We start from the raw sequence: 21,822 nt of genomic DNA on the forward strand, positions 1-21,822 counted from the left end.
AAATGGTTAAAAGTTAACAGTTTTCTGTTATAAAATGTGCATATAATATGTGCAGGCGTTTGTACTGAGTTAATGTATTCCAGTGGCTTTGAAAGATGAACTGAAGAGTCCAGGGATGCAGTAGGGGAGGAGCCTACCCTCTAAAACTTTAGGATAGGTGCCTGGCTCCTTCGGACCCTCCTACATCCCAGTGTTGAGCTGTGTCACCAGGACCATATCAGAGAAAGGGATTCGAACGGTAAGTTCTTACAAAAATCCCTTTTTTTCTCTTCAACCAGTAAACATAAATGTGAGTTAGTAATGACTACAGCTGTGCACCAGCTAGGTAACCTGGAAAACGTGAACAGTTGGTAGATCTCGAGGACCGGTTTGGCCACCCCAGACTTAGTGGATTCAGCTTGCAATGGTCTTCTTAGAAGTTGGCCAACCACATGTATGCATTGTACAGAACAAGCAGAGGCTCTGTGTGCAGAAAGAAGTCTTGTCTAAGTAAATCCACACAACACAGAACCACAAGATACCGGTTTCTGGAAGTTGAAGGAAACACTGGAAAAACAATTGCTTGTTTTAATTGGAAAGCGAAAACAATGTTTGTCTGGAATGAGGAAACTGTAACGAAGAACCGATCTGTCATTAGCACCTCTCCCGCCTCTAATTTCAGCAGGATCAGAATTCAGAGTTGTTTGAGATTTGCAAAAAGAAAATTGTGACATAATGGGGCAGGAAGGGTAGAGGGACCGGGATCTCCCTAGTGGAGATTTGTTGTTATTGATTTTAAAACCTGAGAAGGTGCTGAAATCATTAAGAACAATCTCCCGTATCAATTTCTGGTGATTGGAATTAAAAAGAAGCATGTTTTTATAATTATTCTTGGAGAAAAACAAAACTATTTGATTATACTTGCCATTGGTGGAGGGAAACAATCTGTATTGGTGGAGGGAAGCCATACTTAGTGAGATATAATCCTAACTGTAAGAGTATTGTGTGGGTAGATTTACAACTAGCTGAGGCATCCGGCCTTGCTCGGGTTGTGCAATTAGCATTGCTTGAACTTTATCCTTCTCTTGTTTTAAGTTTAAGAAACATAGAATTTTACAGCAGATAAGAACCACTTGGCCCATCTAGTCTGCCCCTTTGACAGCTCTTCCAACAGGCAGGTAGCTGCCTGGTGTCATCTGAAGTTCTTAACCAAATCCAACCAGCAGAAGGCCCTGAACATGCTCCCCATGCCCGACTTACCCCTCGCTGGTCAGCTCCCGGATCTAACCATTTTTTTTTTCTTAAACCCCATGTCCTCTACCCCCTCTATGTTATGCAACTTTGATATTTCCTGCTTCCCCCCCACAGGTCCAACAGTGTCCTAATGCATACCAAATAAACAATAGATGACAAATGTGTGTCAAGATTAAGGGGTGGGTATTAAATCCAGGATTCCGATTGTCGGAACATCCAGATAGTTGGAATCCCGGGTAGGTTTGTCTGATCAGACACTAACAGACAGTCTGAATTCAATGTTCCGATTGTCGGAAAGTCAATGGATTGGCGAACACTGCCACGGGTTGTCTAAATTTTGGACAATACTCTGCAGTTTCCAACAAAACACAGTCTTATCTGACTGCCTTCACATTGTTAATGACAGCATTAAATAGGCGAGTGCTGACATTTCTCCGGTCGGGAAATATGGTCACAGATTAAAAACACCCCTTAAGGGCATTTGCTTTGTTATGGACTGATTTACATGAGTCACCAGAGAACGCACAGCCACCAAATATGGTGGAGTCACCAGCAAGACGAAGTACTAAGAGTCTCTGCAAAGCCCATCACTAGAGTCAGCAGCCACCTTGTGGAGCCTTACTACCATCACAATAGATTACTTGATGAGTAGAAGAAGAACCGCTTCTCTTGCTTACCTCCCCAATTCAGTGTGGCAGACCACAGCTGGAGGGTTTTGCAGTCCAAATTTATTTTTTTTGTAAATCAAACAGTCTGGTTTAAATTGTCTCTTTTTCAAAAATGGTCTACATTGAATGTTGAACGATTTTAATGTTCTTATTTTAAAGTGGCTTACCACCGGATCTGCTACTAGCGCTAGGGCTGTTGAGCCTAGACGTTGGACTTGAAAGGGTTAATGGCTGCATACTATTCAGTAATCTCACCTCTGCGCTGCACCTACTCCTTTCCTTACTATTCGCAGGTTAAACTCTGGGGATTGTAATGGATTTATGGAATGGGAATCCCTCCTTCATGGATGAAGGGTCATTTGCAAGGGTAGAAATGGTCTTCATCCAGTAAATCATTTAAAAAAAAAAAAAAAGTGGAATCCCATCAATTCCTCCCCTTTATCATGTCAGCTCTCAGGAGCGGGGCCCTCTTCCCTAATGTGCTTTTCCCACTCCATACTTCCTTTGACGGCATTGAATTCCCCAGTTTTGATTGGCTGGTAAGTTATTACCTTTCACTTTATCACTTCTCCAGGCATAATGCATCTGACCCAGAGTTTGAGAACCTGTGTTCTAGAGCACTGGTTCTCAACCTTGGTCCTCAAGTACCCCCAAATAGTTCACGCTTTCCAGATCTCCACACAGAATCCCAAGTGAAATAATTAGCTCCACCTGTAGACCATTTAAAATGTGTTCGGGAATAATGATTAAAATCTGTGCACCTGCCGGGTTCCCTGGAAACCGTGAACTGTTGGGGGTACTTGAGGACCACTGTTCTAGAACACAAGTTTTCAAACTCTGTCCTCAGGACCCCACACAGTGCATGTTTTGCAGGTCTCCTCACAGAATGACAAGTGAAATAATTAACTCCAGCAGTGGATCTTTAGAAATGTGTCAATGAGTAATGAATGCACCTGTACACCTGCGGGGTGACCTGGAAACTGTGTGGGGTCCTGAGGACCGAGTTTGTTTACCCCTGTTCTAGAGTATGATAACTTAGAGTGTAATGATTGGCGTGCCTGACACAAAAAAAATAATAATTACAAAATCAGAATTAAGACCCTCAAAAACAACTATAAAGCAATACAGCAGTAGTTCGATCTAACAGACTAATATTTGCCGAGGGCATGTAGAACTCTTAAAACACTGAATACATGAAACCACCACAGTCCACTAAAATACAAATCAAACTTTAAAATGCAAAAAATGTAATTTCTAACAAAAAACTAGTATCCAGTTTTTCTCAATATACTTTATTTAGGTTTGCAGTGATTTCCTCATCAGATCTGTGCAGAGAATGTCATAATGTACATTATGAGCTGTTAAATAGGTTAGAAAACAAATATCATTTAAAAAAATAAAATTTTAAATGTCTTTAAACACCTCTATGGATTTTTTTTTTTGCTTATTTAGTTTGTTAAATAAAATAAAAAAAATAATAAATCCGCATTAAATCAGGAGACTCCTGATTGTATTCACTGAATGACCTTCTCCAGTGTTTTGAGGTAAATTCATAATTTCAATCTAATTTTGATCCGAAGCTTGGGTGTAGTGTTACCTTCGGTGACTTTTCTGTGCCTCTCTCAGTAATGTTTCAAAGTCTAGCGTTTCAAGCTTTCTCCTAGAGCGCACTGGGTCAAAGTCATCGCGGTTCGAATCTGAAATTCATTTATATTTAAAAACTCAAGACATTAAGCCCAAGTACTAGAGCAAAGTCAAATTCAAAATAAAGACCAAATACTTTTATTTTTTTGTATATTCAGGACAATTAGGAAAATAATGCTTAAAATATGTCTGTGATCTGTGAGCATATGTACATATCACAACATTGTTTGTAAGTAAATAGGGGAGTGGTGTGTGCTGTGGTATCCTGGAAGCAGTATGAAATCCCCGTGGTCGGGATCCCGGCGTTCAAAATCCCAACCGCCGAAATCCCGACAAAGGGGGGGGGGGGAGGGAGACTACGTGGATCGCCCCCCCTTGCGGGCTCGCTGCGCTCAGCACACAGCGGGCCCGGTGCCTCGCTACGCTCATTTATTCTCCCTCCAGGGGTGTCGTGGACACCCACGGAGGGAGAAAGTGTCGGGATTTCGGCGGTCGTGATTCCGGCGTTGGGATTCTGAACGCCGGGATCCCGACCGCCGGGATTTTAACTGCATCCTGGTATCCTAAATGGGCCTGCTTTGTGCCACCCATATTAGATCACCACTGACTGTTCTGCAAACTGAGGGTTCTCCCACCTCTAACCAAGAACCCCCCGGCTTAATATATAACGCTCTAGGACACTTACCCAGATCTGCATAATTACTCCTACAGAACTGTCTCCTGCCCCCAAAGCAGAGGTCAAAGGCCAGCTCATCCGGAAGGCGCAGCTTGTGGCCATTCTCTATCGCAGCGTAGGCTTCCTCGGTGCAGCTGTACGTCACAAAGCCGTAGTTATCCCTGCAAGCATACGCACAATATCACTCACAGCGGACTTACATTCCCTTAGCACAGACCAGCTCCTCAGTGTACAGGCAAGTGACACAACGTGTCACATGGTCATCTAGCACCAATCTGATCCGACACCAAACATCCTGGTACATGTGTCCAAATCACTATATTTGCTCTGCATCCAATTCAAGATGGCAGCCAAGTTCACAGAACAGAGCACGTGCGATATTACGGGAGTGCTAAAAACCGTAAGAGCAGAATACTCTATTCCAAGACGCCCACCCATGAGATAATTATTGCCTCGCTATTTTAATTGTTTGACTATCTGCAATCTAAATGATGCATTTTTCATCGGCAGCCACTAAAAAAATTTCAGGGAGGTGGCAGGTGTATTAGGCCTGGTGAAGTGATAAAGTGGAAGGTGAAACTGCAGCAGCCAATCAGCTCCCTGTCTTTTTTCTATCCTAGCCTGTAAGAAGATAGGAGGGGATTGTCTGGTGCGTGATCACCTTCCACTTTATCACTTCCCCAGGCTTATTACATCTTCCCCAGTGTTACACAACAAAACCCATTCTAACCAGTTAAGTGAATTAGTAAACTATTGCACAAGGCAGGAGCTGCTGAGATGGGTAACCCATGAGTTCTGCAGTAACCCCGCTTCCTTCCAGAAGTTATACTCACCCCTTCTCTCTGAAGTGAATGGTGCAGTCCTCTATATTCCCGTAGACAGAAAAGCGCTCGCTCAGCTCCGCTCTGGTCATCCGGCCACTGATCTTCCCAATGTACACAACTCTCCTCTCCTTCTGCAAAATGCCAGATACAATCATTACAACCTGGAGGCTAAAGGGCTGCCGAGAATGTAGCAATTTAGTGAGATAAGACGTGGAATGTAATGTTACAATGCTGATACTATAACCATCTATACACAGATAGTTCTAGTAACACATTGCAATCACCTATACACCAACTGAAGTTACAACCGGCAACCCCAAGCTGGAAAACTATAAGTAAGGGTGAGCCCAGGTAAGCTGGATAGTGGTGCAAATCATTCAGCTAAACCAGGGGTGGCCAACCCGGTCCTCAAAGATCTACCAACAGTTCATGCGTCTCAGGCAACCTGTGGATCTATAGTAGGAATGAATGCAGCAGGTTTGAAAATGTAACAGTTAGTAGTGACTACAGCTGTGCAGCAGCTAGGGAGTCTGGGGAATGTGACAGTTAGTAATGACTACAGCTGTGCACCAGCTAGGTGGTCTGGGGAATGTGACAGTTAGTAATGACTACGGCTGTGCACCAGCTAGGTGGTCTGGGGAATGTGACAGTTAGTAATGACTACGGCTGTGCACCTGCTAGGGAGTCTGGGAAATGAGACAGTTAGTAGTGACTACAGCTGTGCACCAGCTAGGTGGTCTTGGAAATGTGACAGTTAGTATTGACTACAGCTGTGCACCAGCTAGGGAGTCTGGGGAATGTGACAGTTAGTAATGACTACGGCTGTGCACCAGCTAGGTGGTCTGGGGAATGTGACAGTTAGTAATGACTACGGCTGTGCACCTGCTAGGGAGTCTGGGAAATGAGACAGTTAGTAGTGACTACAGCTGTGCACCAGCTAGGTGGTCTTGGAAATGTGACAGTTAGTATTGACTACAGCTGTGCACCAGCTAGGGAGTCTGGGAAATGTGACAGTTAGTAATGACTACAGCTGTGCACCAGCTAGGTGATGTGGAAAATGAGGACTGGATTCGCCACCCCTGATCTAAACAAAAACTATCTGAATCTTTTATTTTTCAAATCCGTCTCATGCTGTGAAAGGAGATCTCGCCATACATTGCTCAGATTATAATCTCATCGCTCCTTTTCTTCTCTGCGTTGTGTCCACAACACTATCGGGTAGTCTACGGCCAGCTTTACTGGAGAATTCAGCACCGGAAACACCTCCATTTATTGTAGAGTTATCTGTAACAGCAGCACCTGTCCAGGACCATGATATAACGGTCACTTTAACAACCCAACAGTGCCTGTGGTGACCTAGCAACGGAGGCGATGCAGGAAGTGTTATAGTGGATCGATAAGCACATCTGCCCATATGTAACCGAACACAGATCCATGCTCCCCAACTGAAGAGTGGTCACCCGAACACACAATACAGGGAAACATCACTGAGGAGATCGCTGATGCACTTACTATGGCTTGTTCTTTCCGATCATTCTTCTGCTTGTCATACCGGTCCCGGGATTGGAATCTGCCAAGCCAAAGCAGCAGTTACATACCCATCCTCATAAGCAGAAGAATAGCCATCACTGTACTGTGCAGGCGGCATACAAAACGCCACTTGTTTAATAACCGTTTACATAATATGAAGACGTCATTGATTTCTTTATAACCCAAGACTAGCTGGCAGCTTTAAAGCAACTAGTGTTGCAAAAATGGGAAATACAATTGTGGTAGTTGAATATAAAAAAACAACACAACAAGTATTGGCGCAGCTAAGATCGGCCGATGGTCTCCCAATAGTAAATCCACCCCATACACTGCACATTAATGTGCCGCAATAAAGGTATCCATTAGTTTTCTAATCCAATTGTGGAACACAATAGAAATTGCTGAAGTTTCTCAGGTCTCATTCTTAGGGGTCGATCCTATTATTGCCTAAGGGTGCAAGGTGCCGTTCTGGTGCCGTTTAAACACCGAAAACGGCACCAGAATTAAGCGGATCTCGCACCCTTCGCTTAAAATTGTTCTCACCCCTATAGAGGTGCGAGCACATTTAAGCGAATTCAGTTTGCCATAAAGTGAGCCCGGTGCCATGATTCGCGAGTGTGAATCATCTGCACCTAATAGGATCAACCCCCAAATAACTCATAACGGGCTACAAACTGATGAAACTAGCATGATCGAACAGACAAGAGAAACGGAGCAGGAATTGCCGCATTTAGGACTTCTCTATCATATTCATACAGTATCTCCCGATAAACCAGTTCAGGCACTTCGAAATGGGACGGCTCTGATCGAACATACAAAGGGAAAGCAAAGACAACAATACTAAGATTTAACCCCTTCAGTGGTACTCCTGAGAATTTACTGGGCTATGATCCAGTGCCCAGACGGGCAAACCCGCAAAATTGTCAGTATTGCCACTGTCTGCGCCGCTTAGTGCCAGCCAGTGCCGCGGAGATGAGTATAGAGCTCAGCTTCAGCCGGTGCCCAGCTCAGACTGCCTGGTCCCAACTCCTTCCCTCCCAGCTGTGTGCGGCGTACCTTGCTTATGCCACACTGCACACAGCCGGTTGCCGGGGGCAGGGCAGCGACATATGTAGTGCTCAAAAAAAAAAAAACACACCACACACTTACCTCGGACTTCTGCAACGGTATCTATTACGATAAGGTGATCTGGATCGGCTGGATGAGGAGGATGATGATCGTGACGAAGGAGAGGAAGATCTAGACGAGCTACCCGTACCAGAACTGAAACTGGAGGACGACCGTGTCCGATGACTATTTCTAGACCTGTATCTAGAATGAGGATTAAAAAAGGAAAGATAGTTATTCAACGTTTCCCGTTAAATTCCAATTTTCGTATTTCAGTAACATAGTATGTAAGTAAGGCTGAATAAAGATGTCCATCAAGTTCACCCTGTCAGTTTTTTTTTTCACCGTTTGAACTTTCAGCTCAAAAGCTGCCCAGTGTGAATGGGCAGGGGATGAGCAGCGAGAGCTGATGCGTGCTGCAGCACATCAGCAGCGGCCGCCATTCATCTACTGGTTTTACCAGCAGACTGAACGGATTTCCATAGCGTCCTGCCGTGGAAAGCCGTTCACAGCAGAGAAATTTTTTTTATTTTTATTTTTTAATTGCTCAGTGTGTATACACTGAGCGGTTTTAAGCCAAGCGATTTCAGCAATCATTGCTGTGCATACATGCTGGCCAAAAACATTCAGTGTGTATGTATCTCAAGCCCCCTATTCCCTTAGTTAACCTGCAGAGTAATTGCTATAACCCTGAATGTTATCCACTAAACACAGTACTTGTTTAACCCAAGTGTATTTATTACGCAAACACCATCTTCTCGGGCAGAGCTCAAACCTTTACTGCCCTAACCGTAAAGAACCCCTCAAATCTTAATTTTTGAATCTCCTCTCATCCAGTCCAAATGGATGATCACGTGTCCTGGTCACTGAGCTCAAGGTAAAGTGTTCCTGGTCGCTCGCCCCCCCCCCCCCCCCCCCCCCCCCCCCCAGATATATTGATACATGGGTTAGCATTTCGCCTCTTAAGCGCATTTCCTCAATTGTAAACATACTGAATAGGTCTAATCTGTCATCACAGCTCAAGGCCTTAATCCCTTTTATTAGCCTAGTTGCCCGGCTCTGTACATTTACCAGTTGTAACTTGTCCTCCTTGTAGTGCGAGACTTAGAATTCTAGAGGTGGTCTAACCAGAGCCTTGTGCAGTGTCATAATTAACTTAGTCTCTCACTTCTGTGCCCACTATGCGAGTCTGCAGATCTGGTTCATTGAGAAGCCAAACCTGCTTTTGCAGAAACAGCCTCGACATTTGCACATTAGCAGCCAATTTGGTGAAAAAAAAAAAGTGAAAAGATGGAATGGGAGTTCTATCTATTCTTTACCAAAACGGATGCTTCTTTGCAGTTTTGTCACTTATACACATCCTACAATACTATGGTACACAAGAATCCACCTCTATTACACCTCCATCATACAAAGAGGGCAACAATCCCATCCATTATAATTATCTAGCTCACAAGGGCCTTTTTTGAAGAATTTATACCTTATTAACTGTACGTTAGCGCAATGAATGATGTAAAGGAATTTCTGACTATTAACTGACAATTTCACTAGACCCTTATCTTAGCAACACCACAGCAGACACCCCAGGCAGGGAACAGGAACTGCATGGGTTTTCAAAGATGGCGGGTGCTAGAATGAACACTATTACTACAGATCATTCTGACTACATTCCACCGCAGTTCCGATGGGCCACATCTTGGATCCTTGCATAGAAATATATGTCGTATGAGGTTAGAATGTGCGGTTTGAGAATAAGGCTGCATGGACATGGTAAGCGTGCTTTCAAAACTTAAGGCCTGTGGGGTGAAAGGAAATATAATTATCTCCTAAAATACGTGTTTACCACTTTTCGGAAAGGTCCGTGAACCAGATCTTCACTTCTACTACTGACCATCGGACTAACCACCAAAGCTGCAAAGCCTACATATCAAATGTGCTACAATTATCCATGGGAATATGTCCCTTTAATAACATGCATTTATAGAATAATAATAATCAAGAACAATAATACGAATAATAATAATAATACAAGTATTTATATAAAGTGCTCTATCAAATAGGACTCAATGCACTTTAGGCTCCTAACATTCAGTCTCATAGGAATGACGTCTCTGTTCACGTTTTCTGAGTTCCTCGGGCCAGGAACAACTGTGCAAACATTTACCACCCGCCAACACTAATTACAGGATTAAAAAAAAAAAAAAAAAAATAACGGGCCCTTTGCAGATTTTTAAATCTGCAAAGGGCCCGTTATTTTTTTTTTTTTTAAGCCCCTTAGATTTATATTGATTCAAATACAAAATCAACGCAAAATATGAAGGACAAGGCAAGCGTCTTCTCCACAACAGGAGGGAGTAGAGCCAAGCACGAGTCTACATTTTAAAATGGGCATTTAACAAGTGATAACCAGCAACTTACGTTCTTCTCCTCTTTGGTGGAGGGGATCTGGAACGAGAGCTTGAAGAGGAGGATGAACAAGAACGGCTACGACTTGACCTCTCGCTCCCTGTAGACTTCTGGGGACTGGGGGACCTGGTGCATTTCCTGTAGCAGCGCAGAGACCTTCGGGACACGGAGGAGTTCTCTCTTGTTACATCAGTTCTGCTCTCTCCACAGTCCCTGTGATAAGGCGAAGGCTCGGAGGACCCTAAAGCTGAGCCCGGAGGGGTGGTACCGGCAGACTCTGATGTAGTAGGTATCCTATGGTCCAGAGGAGCATTACTATGTTTTTGAATAGTTTTATAAGGTGCTTCCGGCTTCCCCGAGCCACAGTCCGTACTTTGGATGGGGGCGACTGAAGGCGGCAGCTTTGGTGGGGCTTTCTTTTGTGTTGTGCTGAACTGCACAATGGGCTTTATTGTAATATGCGGGTGGTGCTTGACGTTCCAGCGGGACCCTTCCTCGCACGGAGCTGGTGGGCCCAGTGCTCCAGGGGGTGCACCGTTACCATCAGCGACTGGGCTCTGCCCATGGCGGGTGGCAGAAAGGAAGCAGTAATCATGCTCGCCCGATGCCACGTGGACAGGAGGCGATGCCACATGGACAGGAGGCGATGCCACATGTATGGCAGACCCATCGCGGTTTCTCAGTCTGCCCCGGGGTAACGGTAATGCCTCAATGAGCTGTGTGGTCTTCAAGGGTGAAGAGCAGCTTCTCGCCGGTCCAAGCTGAGTCCTGGATATCCCAAGCAAGGACACAGGAACAGGCTTGCAGGCAGGACGCGATGGAGCTGCGGGAGGGGCGACACCTGTAAGATAAAAACAACATTTGCGTCAGTCTGCTATTGGCCAGGGAACGGCTTATAATATACTTCTAAGCAAGCTGTACAAATTTACGGTCTGACAGGCGAGCTCGCCATAGGACACCTGCGTTACGGTCTGACAGGCGAGCTCGCCACAGGACACCTGCGTTACGGTCTGACAGGCGAGCTCGCCACAGGACACCTGCGTTACGGTCTGACAGGCGAGCTCGCCATAGGACACCTGCGTTACGGTCTGACAGGCGAGCTCGCCACAGGACACCTGCGTTACGGTCTGACAGGCGAGCTCGCCATAGGACACCTGCGTTACGGTCTGACAGGCGAGCTCGCCATAGGACACCTGCGTGATGGGTTTGACCAGTGTACTGCTCTATATTACAGATCTACAATGTATTATAGTCCCAGAGTGTACATACCGGCTGCATTCGCCAGCTCAGGTGCCGGATGTTTATCGCGTATCTCCTCCACCGATACAGGTTTTACAGACCTGCAAAGATAAGGAAAATTCATAGATCAAATCCTACTCACAGAACAAGAACCGCCGGGTGCCGCCACAAAGCGTTTCAGGATAAAATACAGAACAAATAAACCTCCCAGTACAAGGTGAGCGGGATCAGACATTACCCTAATCCCCGTACAGAGACGCATGTTCTAGTTCCCGCGTTTCAAGGCTTTATTTTTTTTATCCCTCCATTGGAACAAAATACATTATTCAACAACTGCAAGAATTGGTGCATTTTTTTTTTTTTTTTTAAACAAACAGATGTCAGAATAACAGAGGTTTGAAGGTAAATATATTCCCAGTGCTTTTATATAGTCCAGTGCCTTAATTCTCAGTCACAATGGCGAACACCATTTAATTCATACACAGTCACAAAGCACATCCTGGAACAATATTACTGGACACGCAATTTGAAGTTCCAGTCGATTCCAATCTTAGCGTGAAATAAAGAACGTAAAAGTGAAAAGAAACTGCAAACAGTTTCTCACAGTGCACAGAAACAAGAATTAAATGCTGGTTGGTGAAACAGCGGTCCAGAAACAACTGTTGACATTCCAAAACAAACAGATTTAGGGGTGCGGTTTTGGCCGAGAAAATCAGGTAAAATTGGGCACGTTCAAACGTATACGCAGCCATCGGCGGCACATGGCAGGTGCTTTTTCCCTTGAACTACCCGAGTCCTTTTACATGCGATAAGTCAATCAAGTGCCAAATTGCATTTCCGCACCCCCGCAAAATCAAGGGAAATCTATTGTCAGACAAGTCGGACCAGTGTATGGGCACCTTTATTTAAGAAAGATCGTCGGAGTACAGTCTATGTAGTCACCTATAAGCCCCACACAAAATAAATATTTTTGACAACATCGCTCATTTTGGCCCTTTTCGTTTAAAATATCACTTAAGATGCATACACACTGTACAATTTTTTGACCAATTTTGTTGACAGACATTTCCCTTGAAAGGATGAAAGATATTGACGACAGACGAAAGATCTAGCTACAGTTTATAGGCTTTTTGAAAGATATCCAAATTGAGCAAATGCACAGTTGACGACCTTGATGAACAACTGGCGGGTATGCGCATCATCATTCGTCGCAAACACACTGAAAGATATTTTGACCAATTTCATTCAGAATGGCCGAAATTGGTCAAAATAGTTTGTCAAAAAAAAATTGTACAGTGTGTATGCACCTTTAGTGTGTACACTTAATGTTGTTGTTGACTGCGTGCTCACAAGGATCGTTAACACATTCTCCGTCGTCTATACATGCACCTGGACTTCCCTACAATCGCCAACAAACACGTGGGCGGGTCCAGGAGGACTCCACTGAACGATAATGTTAAGTGTGTATGCACTACATAATTTGCCTGAGAGTTATATACCGATATCTCTTCTAGAGTGGATTATATAGTATGTACCCAACATTATAGATGACCGATATAACTCTGTGCACTAGATACAATTTTATGCAAGCGGAACAGATATTGTAATTAGACGCGACTCCCAGCAGAACGTAATATCACGCAGGCGGACTTTACTTTTATAGATCACACCAAGAACAACTTCCCCACTCACTTACCTTGAGATTCCTACAGCCAATGTATCATGACTGGGAGAATGGCATTTCTCATCTTTAGCTGCAAAGAACCAAATTTGGTGAAATTCTGTAAATCAAGGACTGTAATATGCACAGAACACAAATACCTCACCACCGCTCATCAACAACCTGTCACTAGCACTGACACTCAAACAGTTAATAATCTCTTTAGAGATTGACACAATGTCTTCAGTGGTTAAGAATCAGATAGGAAATGTAAAGAGATCATCCAGCTTGCCTAGAACCTCCAGTCAAATTGTGTTAAAGCATTAAACATAATACTGAATTACAAGTGATGGGGTCAAATTATTCCCAAAAGGTACGAAAGGCAGGTCCCCTGCAGATTCAAGTCCCTCCACCAGGTGGCGGCAAGAGTGATAAGCTAACACCACCACCTTGAGCAGTTTAAAGTCAGAAGCGGATGATTGTCAGCCTGAAGCTGGGTAAACATTACACAATGTGTACCCCCAGTGACGTCTGGAGCAACGTGACCCGGCATTGGAAAATACTACATTCTGCAGCATGGCCCTCGCTAATGTCCTCAATTTTTTTTTATTATCTAGGAGCCAGGGTGAAAGTGTAGGAGCCAGTGTAGGAGCCAGACAAAGACGAAGCCCCCCCCCCCCCCCCAGTGTTTGTAGAGTTCATTCTAGCACCCCCAACAGCAGCCTCTAGACCTGGGGTAGCCATCCCAAGTCCTCGAGAGCTACCAACAGTGCATGTTTTGCAGGTCTCCACACAGAATTACAAGTGAGCTAATTAGCTCCACCTGTGGATCTTTTAAAATGTGCCAGTGATTAATGAGTGCAGCAGCTAGGTTGTCTGGAAAATGTGAACTGTTGGTAGCTCTCGAGGGCTAGGGTTGGCTACCACTGCTCTAGACATCAATTAGCTATGGCAGGAGTTACCCAGGCCAAACCAATGCTAGAGACCTACCAACAGTCCACATTTCCCAGACTCCCTAGCTGGTGCACAGGTGCAGTCATTACTAACTGTCACATTCCCCAGACTCCCTAGCTGGTGCACAGGTGCAGTCATTACTAACTGTCACATTCCCCAGATGGTGCACAGGTGCAGTCATTACTGTCACATTCCCCAGACTCCCTAGCTGGCGCACAGGTGAAGTCATTACTGTCACATTCCCCAGACTCCCCTAGCTGGTGCACCGGTGCAGTCATTACTGATACCTTTTCAAACATGTGCTGCATTCATTGCTAACTAACACATTCCACAGTTGGCCTGGAAAACATGACCTGTTGGTAGATCTTGGGGATCAGTTTGACCAGCCCTGATCTATGGCAACATTGACCTCCCTACTCCCCGACAGCAGGACACCCCATAGTGCCACATGTACTACTTTCGGTGCATTGCAGTTATTATAGAGCTCAATAACTCCTTCTGAAGGCTCTCAATCAATCAGTTCCTAATAGTCCATATCAGAACAGTCATGGCATAAACTTACCAACAAATTCTTCAAATTGTTCCAGCAAGCTGCTGAGATTTGATGCCACAATACCTTAAATTAAAGGAGAAAGAAAATGAGACAATGTAGAGGCACAACCTACACACAACACTATACATCGGTTACCTGACTTACCGGTGCTCGTTCCCTCTGGGTCCCTGTGATTGGTCGGGATGCTTTCCCCTGATGCACACACCTCATCTGCAGGTGGAGGACCAGAGCCTTGGGTACTCTGGATAGGGAGGATACATGCTGTTACAGGGTCACCTTCCACCGAGACTTTTGGGGTGTCACATTGAGCGGTTGGAATGAGGACATCAGCTTTTGGATTGACAGGTGCAACGGAAGTTTTAGGGACTACAGGTGAAGGAACTTGTGTGCAGAGAGAGGCAACTACGGTCTGATCAGGATCAGCAGGTTTTACTGCAGGTATTTCACCTCCCGGCGGTGTACCGGGCACTGATAAAGAAGACACAAGCGGTGGTTTGAGCCGATAGCCAAGCTTTTGAGCCTTTTTTAAGATTTCCATTATTTTGAAGACGGTCTGGTTTGTAGGTGGTTGGTCAGGAGCAGTAACATTTACCTTCATGGACTCTTGTGGAGGTTTAGACTGGACTTTCTCGACAGTTGATGACTGGGAATCAGACTTTTTGGGTTGTGGACAAACGTTGGGCGATGCCTTATATGTAGGTTTAGCATGCTCAACACTTTCTAGTGTTTCAACGATTCTGGTTTCTCTTGTAGTTATCCTATGTTCCGGCCTCTGCAATGGTATTTGGCTTGTTTTATCCTTGGCAAGTTCAGAATCCTGGTTACGGTGTTCTACAAGTGGAAAAGGCATAACTTCGGGCATCTTCTCAGCAGGCAGTACATTTACACTTGCTGCACTAAAGGGAGAAGAGCTTTGCAGGCAACTGCTATTGGGAACCAATGGGGGAACTTGAGAGCTTGACCAGTAAGGTGGTGGCAGCCCAAAAGCCCAACCAGTAGGACGAACTGGCCTCACTGGAATAGGAGGTGGGGGAAATGAAGGCCAACCCATCACTGGTGGAGGTGGTTGCATGGGTAAGATAGGGGGCATGCAATTTGGAAAATGAGGAACTACTGGCAAAGGCGGCATACCAGTATAAAACGCAGGATATGAAGGGGCAGTTGACCAACTGGGTGGATAGAAAGGTGGTGGTACATTTGGCTGGGAGGCTACCGCAGGAGGTGGAATAAGGTCTACAATATTTCTAAATGCTGCTTCTGCTGGTTTCACCTGTGGAGCCACCTGACTACATACAGACGTTAAAGCCACATTTGACAGGACAGACCCTATACTTGCAAGAACATTAGGCTCAGAGGAAGACTCCGGAGCCTTCTTTGGGACAGGTTGTTTTTCCACCAGTGAGCTTTTATTTAACGTTGCTGGTAGAACCAAACAGGGGAGTTCTGCCAACTCTTTGGGTGGCTCGGGAATGGACGGCCATTTACTGCAAGACACATTTTCAGTCTCTTGCTCGGAGTTTGGTTTGCGGTGTTGAAGCCGCTTCCTATAATCGCTTAGGCTGAGGGCCTTGGGCTTGGGGTCTTTGGAACACTGTGTAGAATCACATTCTCGCCCATCTTCACTTTTTGAGAGACTCCGCTCCTCCATACTTGAAGTCTTCTTTAAAGGAACATCAAGAGCTGAAGAAACCAACGCATCCTGGCCACTCGCCCCATCAGACTGCACATCACCACTTACAGCAGACACAGGAGCCACGTCAGGTTCTGAGCTTTGATCTCCATCACGTTTTATGTTATCTTTCCCTAATGCATGGTCCACACCATAAACTCCTTTTATACAATTTGCCTGCTCCTTTTCCGTACAAGCAGACACGTCTTTGCAGGCGCCAGCTGTCACTTTCCGCACAGTGTTCGTACTCTCCAAGCTTCCTCGTGTTCTCACTTTGGTGCGACCCATCCTCGATGATCGAAGTTCCATCTGGGAATCCTTCATCTGTTCCAATGTTTTCATTAAAACGTCAGACTCCTGCAACGCAGGGTTACTTATGCGGCTGGGGAAAGATTGGACGGCACTTTGCGCTGTTACTGGATTGGGCACATCTTGTAAATTGTCTTTGCTGTCTTTTTTATTTTTACTTTTAACTTTTGATTTTGTGGTATTGAGTAATTTATCGTCTTTGCTGGATTTCTTTTCCTTCAATCGCAGCCTTTCCTTGCCAGAAATTGGTTCTGGGTCATCAATCTTCTGAGAATCCTGAACCGTTCCCTCTAAGTCTGGGTTACAGCCATCAGTGCTGCCTTTATTGTCCAGATTTATAGCAACCGTTTCATCAGTGGTCACAGGTTCAGTGGTTATTTCCTCTAGTCCAGGCAAAATGGTCAATTCCTTGTCCAAACACTCATTTGCCTTCACTGCAATCTCTGTACTAGACAGGTGAAGTCCAGTATTTTCTTCATGTTCAGGACAACACTGCTCCGAAGAGTTGGGTGACAATGGGGTTTTCCTATGCAATTCTCCGGAGGAGTCCAGTGTAGAAGGGTTATCTCCTGAAGATACCGGGCTCAGCTCTTCCTCTGGGTGTTCCACAACTACAGGAACTTTTATACATTCCCCCTGCTCAGACACGATCTCAAGAAATAGAGAATCGTCCAGGAGGCTTTCGTCGTCTTCTGGGTCTAGGCACACAGCTATGGCAGGCAGGCAGTAAGGGTGCATGTATTTCACCAGGTCATGGAGGGTAACGTTCTCTGTATTAATGATACAAGGAGTGCGCTGCTTTGAGTAACGTTCCAGTTCTCGGATCTCCACTCCAGGGTCAATGGAAAAGTCTTTGTCAAAGGGAAGTAAGCTGGGGCTTTTCTCTGGACTCGGCACCTCTTCGTCTTCTCCATCACTGCGTTGTCGGGACGGGTCCGTTCTTTGTTCTCTGCGAAGTAAACATCCTCTAATGCTTTTATTTCGCTTCCGTCTTTTTGCAGTCGAACCGATATGGTCTGGAAAAAGATCCCAGTTTGGGCCAGAGCAGCGGGCGTCCATCTGTGAAGGAAAACCAGGAGATGAGCATCAGCACTGCTCTACAACCTTACAGGTGCCATATGGAAATGACCCAATTATACATAAAGCAAACAAATCACACTAAACAACTGACCAGATGGCCAACAAGGAGAAAATGTTCTACTCTAATATACAACGATCAAACTCTCCTTCCAAGAAGTCTAGGTTTAAAGGATATCCAGTCTGAGCCCAGGCAACGTACTTTGTCTCCAGGAGCACCGTACAGTTCTAGGAGTTTGAGGACCTCTATCATATTTGGCTCACTTAGGAGCTATAAAGGCGATGTTTTAATAAACGGGTTTAGGAAGTCTAACACCAAATATTACAATAAAGGAGGTAGGGCAGATTAAACAGAAAGAATACTGTAAATGGTACCCTATATCCTGGTGTATCAGAATCTTAGTTTAATTGAGAACACGAATTGGACTTCCCATCGTCTTAAATACTGCTCTCTCTGGTTTTAGCCTTTTGACCTCTCCGTTTTCCAATTGTCCCTCACTTTAGAACACTGGTCCGTAAGCTTAACATCTGGACATATTGAGGAATGGGTTATTTAACCCTAAAGACATGCTGAAATAAGAGGGCAGATATGGTGTTTTCAAGAACCCTAATTTGCTTCACTGCCCTGTCCATGACCTCCCCCTAAGGGCTTCTTTTATCACCACTGTTACATGTTTAGAAGTTGAGATTTCACGTTACCATCAATAACCAACTCTACTGGTGCCACTTGGCCAAACAGTCGCTCACAAAATGTGACCCATCACTTTCAATTTAGACTTAAGTTGCATACGATGTGACTGTAGGTCCAATTTCACTAATACCAGAACACTACATCTAGAGCGTACACATTATGCAATCTCCTGAACAAATGCATCACTTATTGTGTCGGAGGATTGTAAGGACAACAGGGTCTGCGTCCAGCATACCACAAGAAAGCTCCCAAATGGACAATGAAGTTCCAGTGTCAAACGTAGGATTTCTAGAGGGGTGTTTCCAAATTCAGTCCACAATCTCACACTCTGTGCAACATTGGAGCAATGTGGTAGTCTGGGGGGAGTAATAATACCCAGACATCAATGTACACATTGGTATTTTTATACAGTGGATACTGTATGGAATACAGTATTAATTTCTAACACTATTGGTCTATAGTATTGGCTGTATCAAACATTTAAATAAGTGGTCAAGAAAAGGTTAAATATATCATTATAATAAAAAAAAAAAACATAATGGAACTAGTACTGCACTTTCTAAGCTCACATTCCCACTTGCCAAAAGGGGAAGGGTTTCCGGGGAACCAGAACACCCCCCCCCCCCCCCCCCCTCGTTTGCCTATGATTCGAGTTGCACTTGGGATTCAATTCAAACTTAATTTAAAGTCGAGGTTTGCCATGTAACACTACTTCCTGATCATACAGGCATGAAAGTGTGACATACTTACAGAGCTAGTATCTCGACCCTTTGAGGACACCAGAAGTTCTGTATCAGGAAGCGCATCAAAAGGGGACATGTTCTCATCGCCTGTATTGTCCAATATCTCTGTCAGAGCAGTCAGGAGAGTTAATTCATCCTCCTCATCGAGAAGATCATTATTCTGGGGAACAAAAACACTATTTGAGCAGATGCAGAACCCTTCTGACAATGACTAGATTACTAGTCCTCAAAGTGTATGAGGTATGAAATGGACCAGTCAGATGGTACAGGGTGGTCAATACCTCAGCCTGGGAACCAGTATCATCAAGGATGGAAATGATGGAGTTGTCAATGTATCCTTGGAAAGTCCCAAGTAGCCCTCCATTATCCAGGGAGGACAGAGAGAGTTCAGAGAGGTCATCACTGGCCTCGTCTTCCTCCAGGCCATGATGCTGGAATAGAATAGTGGATATGTGAAGTTACTGAAGACCAAACTGGCTTACATGCATCATGAATAAAGATGTCATCCTACAGCGAATAAAATATTACATACATAGTGTTCATTCTAGCACCCGCCATCTTTAAAAACCCATGCAGTTCCTGCTCCCTTTCTGGGGTGTCGCTGTCTGCTGTGGTGTTTCTAGAACAGGTCTGGTTTGCATATCAGTGCTGATATACAGACCAAACTGTGCTAGAAGCACTACAGCGGACAGCGATACCCCAGGCAGAGAAGAGGAACTGCATGGGTTTTCAAAGGTGGCGGGTGCTAGAACGAACACCAATACATAGATAGTAAGCAGATGTGTGCTGCAAATATCACCTATTCAGCGAGATTCCTGGCAGGTGGTGATCTTCCTTGCACTGCCAAAGAGCTTTTCAATGTACCAGATAGGGAAATTTACAGGAACACAGATAAAGTCCACTCGGCTCATCCAGCACAAGTGTCCGATACGCCATACTAACAAGGACTGACTACGCCTACACACGTATAATACCTGCAACATTAATTTCCTGGGACCAACAACACTAACAGCAATGATCCCCTGATATCATCGCCGCCTGACAGCTTCTGCTATATAACAGTACAGCCTCCCAGAGTATACCAGGTCAACATGGGTTAGGTTGACAGGTCGCGAAGTCGACATGGGTTTTTTCACTGTTTTTTTTTTTTTTTAGCCGACAGGCAGTATTTCATGCCCTACCATCCACTAGGGCGTGGTGGGAGAATAAAATAGTGTGCTGAGCATAGCGAGCGAAGCGCTGCGGTTGACTTCCAACTGTGTCCATGTTGACGGTGTCGACATTCTGGTAAAAATAAAACCAGTTAAAAAAACAAAACATGTCAACCTCACGACCATGTCGACCTAACGCATTTATCGACCTAGACACCCGTCGACCTTCATCCATGTCGACCTAATTGTGGTCGATGATACGATCCACACCCAGAAAAGAAAAAAGGGAGATGGGGCGGGTGGAGCCACCTACTGGCAAACTCTATGAAAGCATCCCAGTAGATAAGTATGCTGCAATGCGAGGGGAAATACTAAAAGATGTCAGGGCAGCACCAGAAAACATAGCCCTTTATCGCTACGTGTGTAAAAAAGTTTCAGTTTTGATGTTTGGTAGATAACAGGTGGGCGAGGTCATTTAAGACACAAGAAGTAATTAGCCTGAGGAACAATACAGATAAGAGTCAGAGGCTGGGATTATAGAATAGAAGTGAGCACTGATTACAGAGTAGATAATAGATGTAATAAAGAGTCAGGGCTTATGGTGGGCGTAATATTATAGACTAGTTAAAAGCCTGTAAAAATTATGGTTTTCTCTATCTACTGCTACCTCCAATCTGTCTTACCAGCAAGTTTGAAACAGATCATTTCGCTTTCACTTTCTGTTAGAGTAATTTGGTCCTAAACAGGCATCTAGTGGCAAGTGGTGGTACCTCAGGTGAGTATTTAGTAATATTCTATGACATATGTCTAGTGTCCATGTGTCTTCAAAACACTGCCATCTGTTGGCGGCAAGTGCAAATACATCTACTAGATTTCAAAGCATTAGCTTTGAATGGGCTTACTAGTAAATACACACAATATAAATAAATATATATATATACATATACACACATACATACACACATAGATAGATGTAATAGAGTCAGGGGCTGAGATAACATATGTAATACAGAGTCAGTGGCTGAGATAACATATGTAATGCAGAGTCAGGGGCTGAGAACATATGTAATGCAGAGTCAGGGGCTGAGAACATATGTAATGCAGTCAGGGGCTGAGATAACATGTAATACAGAATCAGGCGCTGAGACAACATATGGAATGCAGAATCTGGGGCTGGTACGTATAATATTAATATATTATATGTATCACAGAGGCAGGGGTTGGTGTAGTGTGACAGCAGCCGGCAGGTACTTAGGGACCACATGTTACACATATGTTGGGGCTGTTCCATGTATTGGGGGCCCCCTGTGACTGGAGCAGCACACAGGGGTCCCCAGATCCCTGGCACGGTAGTCGGAGAGCCCAGGGGCCGCTGACCAGACATTCCCACGGGCGGCTCCTGCACACACGCGTGTCTCTGCCATCCACGTGTCACCGGCAGCTGGTGCAGACAGCGCGTCTGGGGGACCCCAGTGCCCACCCCGGGCCTCGCCCGCCACCGCCAGGCTAGGGGCAACTGCTGCGATACCTGGTGGCGGCCTCCGGCGGCGAAGAACTCCATTCCCCCGATGGTGAGCGTCTCCTCTCCCGTTCCCCACCGCGCCGCCATCTTGGTTCTCGGCTCCCGGCTCTGATACTTTTTTTGCCGGCACACGTGGTGCTCGCCGCATGGCAGGGGGCGGGGCTAC

General features: G+C 45.0%; 1 protein-coding gene across 2 annotated transcripts; it reads right to left on the reverse strand.

Annotated features, from left to right (window-relative positions):
• Positions 1 to 3,171: 3,171 nt before the first annotated feature.
• LOC146009348 (peroxisome proliferator-activated receptor gamma coactivator-related protein 1-like) lies at positions 3,172 to 21,817 on the reverse strand. Of its 2 annotated transcripts, none has more exons than XM_083149629.1 (13): positions 21,663 to 21,817; positions 19,265 to 19,414; positions 18,991 to 19,143; positions 14,639 to 17,531; positions 14,504 to 14,557; positions 13,024 to 13,081; positions 11,358 to 11,428; positions 10,101 to 10,929; positions 7,725 to 7,886; positions 6,558 to 6,615; positions 5,055 to 5,176; positions 4,231 to 4,382; positions 3,172 to 3,598 (listed from the first exon to the last, which is right to left on the reverse strand). In XM_083149629.1, exons 1-13 carry the CDS (start codon positions 21,741 to 21,743, stop codon positions 3,495 to 3,497), a joined length of 4,887 nt encoding a protein of 1,628 aa, XP_083005755.1. In that variant the 5' UTR covers positions 21,744 to 21,817; the 3' UTR covers positions 3,172 to 3,494. The 2 variants fall into 2 exon arrangements, with proteins under 2 accessions (XP_083005755.1, XP_083005754.1); XM_083149628.1 differs by having other exon boundaries at positions 14,630 to 17,531.
• Between the last annotated feature and the right edge of the window lie 5 nt (positions 21,818 to 21,822).

Source organism: Crinia signifera, chromosome 6, assembly GCF_055691185.1.
Source record: "Crinia signifera chromosome 6, ASM5569118v1, whole genome shotgun sequence".
Taxonomy (NCBI): domain Eukaryota; kingdom Metazoa; phylum Chordata; class Amphibia; order Anura; family Myobatrachidae; genus Crinia; species Crinia signifera.

Excerpts from the sequence above, each read along its gene's own strand:
- LOC146009348 (XM_083149628.1), bottom strand. The coding sequence starts at position 21,743 with ATGGCGGCGCGGTGGGGAACGGGAGAGGAGACGCTCACCATCGGGGGA. Across the intron at positions 13,082-14,503 it reads ACAATTTGAAGAATTTGTTG|CTAAAGATGAGAAATGCCAT; the intron begins GTAAGTTTATGC and ends GGTTCTTTGCAG. Across the intron at positions 10,930-11,357 it reads TGAGCTGGCGAATGCAGCCG|GTGTCGCCCCTCCCGCAGCT; the intron begins GTATGTACACTC and ends TTTATCTTACAG.